The 6,034-nt window shown below is 34.2% G+C and overlaps 1 protein-coding gene across 1 annotated transcript; it reads right to left on the minus strand.

Moving 5' to 3' along the window:
- Positions 1–4,453: 4,453 nt before the first annotated feature.
- LOC136818216 (beta-1,3-galactosyltransferase 5-like) lies at positions 4,454–5,455 on the minus strand. Its single transcript, XM_067074584.1, has one exon. The coding sequence runs from the start codon at positions 5,453–5,455 to the stop codon at positions 4,454–4,456; it is 1,002 nt and encodes a 333-aa protein (XP_066930685.1).
- Positions 5,456–6,034: the final 579 nt, after the last annotated feature.

Consider the following 6,034-nt stretch of genomic DNA (forward strand, 5'->3'; position numbering starts at 1 on the left):
TCTATAGGGCAGTTTTAGCAGGACTCGTGATTCTAGGGCAATTTTAGCTGAACTCGTGATTCTCGGGTATTTTTAGTTGGATTCGTGATTCTAGGGCAGTTTTAGCGGGATTCGTGATTCTAGGGTAATTTCAGCTGGACTCGTGATTCTAGGGTAATTTCAGCTGGACTCGTGATTCTAGGGCAGCTTTAGCAGGACTCGTGATTCTAGGGCAGTTTTAGCAGGACTCGTGGTTCTATGGTAATTTCAGCTGGACTTGTGATTCTAGGGCACTTTTAGCTGGACTCGTGATTCTAGGGTAATTTCAGATGGACTCGTGATTCTAGGGCATTTTTAGGTACTTTTAGCAGAACTCGTGATTCTAGGGCAGTTTTAGCTGGACTTGTAATTCTAGGGCAGTTTCAGCTGGATTCGTGATTCTAGGGCATTTTTAGTTGGATTCGTGATTATGGTAGATAAATATAGACTTTTTTCAACCTATGCATGGATGCATCAATTTTGCAAAAGAAGAAATGTCAAAATTTGACGAATAATTTACCCAATTTCGTAAAGATTACGTAATCTGATTAAAAAAATAATCGCAAATTTTCTCACAAATTATTTTCTTTTTATGGGATGTAATTAAAATGTGTTTCAACAAATTGATTAATAGTAAAACACCCTTGTGTCACAAACTTGCTGGGACCCCAGCCCGACTGAAAGGGCCCTCCTGGAAATTCTGGTAAAAAATTTGTCCCCGGTAGGAAAATACCCTAGAATTTCAGCCCCACTGGGAATTTGACTTCAATTTCATTCCCACTCGAAATTACTACATGTTTAAAAGTTGCACTCCAAAATTATCCCCACCCGGTTTTTTAACCTTTGAACAATAAAATTTCTATTCCCATTGGGATTTCAATAGGAATTTTTATCCCCCTGAGAAAAAAGTTCCACCGGGGCTGTGAGACAGGGTGTAATAAAGAACGCAATAGAGAATTATCAAAACATCAAATTTAACGACTTTATGAATGAATTTCACTTTTTTGAACACGCATAAACACACTTAACACACTACATACAATTCATACCATATATAATGGTCGTGTTCACACTACAGACCTTCCTTAATAAAAATGTAGTTAGGAGAATCTTTTGTTGACTACAATACAGAACGTGCATTTAACAAAGAGTCGAACGCGTATTATTGTAATTTTTAATCGATCTTCCTTAATTAAGAGTCGTAAGCTCTATTGTCTTAAGGGTAGGGTAGAGGCTTCCCTTAAAACAAAAGATTTTATTAAGGAAGCATAAACAAAGAATGCGTGCAGTGAACAAAAGGTTTTATGATTTCAAAAATGAATGAACTGAGGAAAAAATTAGAAATAGTGCAAACGGTGTTGTTGATGTGTAAGATGAATGCAGTTATTGAGTAAAACCATTAGAACAAATATGTTTGCGGATTTCAAGTGATGTATGGATACCAATATCAACCAATCACATGTGAAATCAAAACTCTCAATAAAAAATCAACCAATGAGAAGCCTTAAGCAAAATCAATTACCGTGTTACAATAGATCTCGTGAACCTACAAAGAACTGTAATAAACCAGTGTATTCATCCATCATAAATCTCTTTGTTTAACTTTGATAGATTTAATTAAGTAAACTTTTCAGTGTGAACGCGCCCAATGATTTATATAAGGATTTGATTGTTTTCTATTTCCTAGTTTTACGGACTGTACAAAGTATGTAATACCTGTAATAATTTGAAATTACTCATTATTATTTGATTTTCTTTCATTAAAATACTTCTTATACTCTACAAGCAAAATACTAAAATATAAAGTTGATAAGAATTATCATATTTTTAAATAATTATTTACATATGACTTGAAAATATAAAAACAAAAAGGCAACTCGAGTCTATGACGATTCGATTTTATATTATACTGTGGAAAATAGAAACAAAACAGACTCCTTTAATAAAAGGTAAGAATTAGCCTTGCATGATCAAACCAGGAAAAATATCTTACATCAGTAAGTATTGAACTCCTTTGTAGAATTGAAAGCAGCAAGAAAATATATACATGAGCTTTTTTGGAAACATAGTTTTAGAGTTAGTTAGAACCAAGGACACTGATATTCGGAAAATTTGTATTTTATTGCATTGGAACGCAGGATTTTGGTATGGAATGGAAGTGGGGGTTGGAAAGTTGCGTTTGAGTATTGTATAGGATTATATGTTTGAATGGCTTGAGTGGAACTCAGCGTGGCAAGAAGGTTAACGATGAAAGAAGTTAGCTTCTAACATCATGACTACAATCAATTGGATTTCATGTTCTGGTTATGATAAAATGAAATTCGGTTACTAATGGAAAGCTCCGAAATACAACTGCATGTTGAGAAGAAAAGGAAAAAGTCTATTATTAAATATGTTAATAGTCGAACGTGCGCAACGCACTGGGCTCAACTTCAGTGGCTTCAAATAATTCATAGGCCCAATTGTAGACCCCCAGATATTCACCCAAGGAACAAGTGTGCCAAATTTCAGCCAAATAAGACTGAATCAGATTGAAGTCTCCAGGCTGCCCCGAAGTTTTAGCCTCGTTTTGGTGAAAAATTCGTCCCCAGGCCCCAAAAATCAAAATTTTTGAAAAATGAAAAAAATCCCCCCAGATATTCACCCAAGGAACAAGTGTGCCAAATTTCTGCCAAATCAGACCATTTTTGAAGTCTCCAGGCTGACCCATAATTTTTTTTGATCGCTTCGCTCGCAACAAATGTTCATTCTTTTAGCTCATTTTACAAGCTATCAAGCGATCATACCTTGCCTCTAGCGAATTTAGACTACATTCTTTTTCAATGGTGTTAAAGAGAGCATTTTTAGCCAAACACGAGTGACAGAAATGCAAAAATTTCCTCTCTGCGTAAACCATGGTTGCGCCTCCTTACCCCTGAGCTAAGTATCATGGTGTCATACTCGAGTTTGTTTGACCTATTTTTGATAATGTTTAAACTATTTGTACAAAAATTCGCCTGCGGCGCATATCTTTTCACTTACTTTCGCGATACGTTAACTGCAGAAGCTTCACCTTTTCTAAACGAAAGTGACAAGTTAGAAGAATCAAAAATTTTGCGTGATGGCATGTGATTCAAGTTGAAAAATTACGTAACGCTTTCTATTTGGGGGCTTCTTATGACGCTACCAAACACGGTGTTTTATAGTCAGGTCTACAGGAAAAAATCACTACTCAGTTAAGTTTTTCTCAAGTGCATGACCAGATCCGGTCGAATAATATCTCGAGTACAGCCTTGTCATACTTTTTTATGCAAATCCAACGTTTTACTCCATAATGGCGGGAATTACGTAAATTACGTAACTTAGCGAAATGTGCAAGACCTCTATTTTTGACATTTTCCCCGATTTTTTCCGAAAATCTCCCAGATTTCCCAAAAAATTGGGTTTGCATGAATTTCGAGAAAAACTTGCGTGAATGCGTGAATTGCGAAAAAAATTTGCGTGAATGCATGAAATTTGGGTCCGCTGGGGGGCCTCTATTATTGGTATCATTGATTATTTCGAAACGAAGTGATTTTATTGAAAAGATAAGTATGAACTTATATTGCCTTTGTTATTTTTAAGTCATTAAAGAACTTTGCTAATTTCCAAAACACTAAACACAATTTGGCTATGAGGTCATTAAAGAGATCGTAAAATGTGTTATGATCGAAAAACTATCACTACGCCCGTTTTTAGTAATAAGTTGGAGATTTGATATTTCACAAAAAAGTGCTACCAAGGGGTATTTCGGGTCCCATATCTTCCGAAGGACTTTTCTGTTTGCCTTGAAATCTAATAAACTTCTTAACCTAAAGTTGAACTACCACTGGTGTAAAAATGAAACTTATAGCATAAGTAGAAAAAAAGTTCAATTTTCATAATCGCAAATTTAACCGATGAAAATCGCGAAGTTTTCAGCCAAAAATACTTTAAAATATAGCGCTTTTGATTCTCTAAAACAAGCAAAAAAAAATTCCATAATTATATTTGATTATCAAAAGTTACAGGCATTCTTGTTTCCACTACCAATTATATTTGGACATACTTTTTTTTTTTTTTTTTTAGTTGCGTTTTTAGTTATTAAAGAAAGTAACAAAAAATATTATGTCTTCAAATTACCTCCCCCTTCTTATTCCATCCCCCCACTTATAATAATATAGAAAATTTTCCTACCCCCTGCTTATTCGGACCTTCCCCCGTCCATTCGGGAGACAAAATTAATACACATTTTTTAAATCAATAGACACAACATAGATTAATAAAAAATTTTTAAATCTAAACCGATTATCTTTTTCATTTTGTTTTGTGTTTCATCTGTATTCTCGATTTTTTTATTACTTTCCAAAGCTTGAATTAAGCTTGATTATTTTTCCAACAAGATAGAGAAATTTCTCTAAATTTAAAATGTTTATATTCATTTCATACTGTTATTTGTTAAGAATGTCATACAGTAATTGTCTAGAATTTTATGGAAAGCGATCACCCTCGATGAATACCCACAATTTCTTCTATCCTGAAGATTATCATAAAATTCAACACCAACTGGCTTTCGAATTCCCACTCCTGACACATTTGCATAATTCACCAACATCCCTATATAAACATCTTCCAATTTAAAAGGTTTCACCCAATCGAAATAAGGGACCATTTTTTTGATAACAAATCTTGATAAGATAACTGCCATACCAGGGGCGAAGGGTGGATAATTCTTTGGTGCCCACTCCTCTTTTGACACATACCATTTAGAGAAGTTGTTACGATGTGGGCCGAGACCTTCATACATGTGTCCTGCATAAAGTCTGTCTTTATGTTTCAAAACAAACGGGTCTTTGTGAATCAATTTGAATAAAGTTGGTATGTTGACAAAAACATCATCGTCAGTTTTCAAAAGATAATCAAATTGGCAATTTTCAAGAGACCATAAGAAACCTAACATAAATTTTCTTGACAAATCCCAATAATTTTCTGTTCTATTCATTATAAGCATGTCTTTGTGAATAGTAGACTCCAAGCTAGCATTACCGATGTGGTTTTGTAAATAGCCGGTCATGAAATATACTTTATATGTAGCTTCGCCGTTGTAAAGCCTCGTATGTTTAGTAAATTTACTTGGATCTCCCCAGTTCACTCTTATAGAGTCCCTTCGATTTTTATTTGCGATATGTGACGTCACTAAAATAATAATCTGCGTGTCTCTTGCTTCAATATCTCTCGAGTTGACAAGTTCTATATTAGGTGTTTTGCGATTCATTCCATATATGTTCCATTTTACATGGTCTTTCAGCTTTTCAACAGTTTTTAAGGCAAGTTTCAGCTTGTTAGTGTAATTAGCATGTTGTTCATTCAGTTTTGTCTTAAGGTCTTTAAGTTCTTGTCTCAGCTTCATTGGTACAAAACAAGTATAAAGAATTGTCATCGTAATCCAACAAACAAAAACAAGCAGGGGAAACTTTTTAAGACGCCGCATTTTTCTTCGAGTATAGATTTTCAGATAGCTTCAAAAAAATCATCCACTTTTCTAAGAGGTACTTTCAGTTTCTTTTTAATGCCATTTTCACCATCCCTCCTTTCAAATCATATCATACCAAATAGATTACCATCAAACTTCACTTAAAAATAAAAAGATACGTCGTTACCTGTATGGTGATCAACAAAACAATCTTGTGTTTTACCATGAAGGTAATAAAGATAGATGGAGAGTCAATGCCTTTTGTTTTATTCTGATTTATCATCGGAAGCAAACAGCTGTTTGATTGCTTTGGGAATAAGATAATGGGTATACTTGTGGGAATATTTAAGATGAATGAAAAGACAATACATTTTTAACAAGTATATTGAAATATAATAGCCTTGTCATGAAAAATTGAAATTAAACTTCGCACAATAAGCACAATACTCTAAACTTTTAGGGGAAGCTGCCCATAAAGCCATCGATAGATTTAAAAAAGAATTACGTGTTACGATTAGGAACCTTTAATGGATCATTTTGTCAGAG

The sequence above is a fragment of the Clytia hemisphaerica genome, unplaced genomic scaffold, assembly GCF_902728285.1.
Source record: "Clytia hemisphaerica strain Z4C2 unplaced genomic scaffold, Clytia hemisphaerica genome assembly, whole genome shotgun sequence".
Lineage (NCBI taxonomy): Eukaryota > Metazoa > Cnidaria > Hydrozoa > Leptothecata > Clytiidae > Clytia > Clytia hemisphaerica.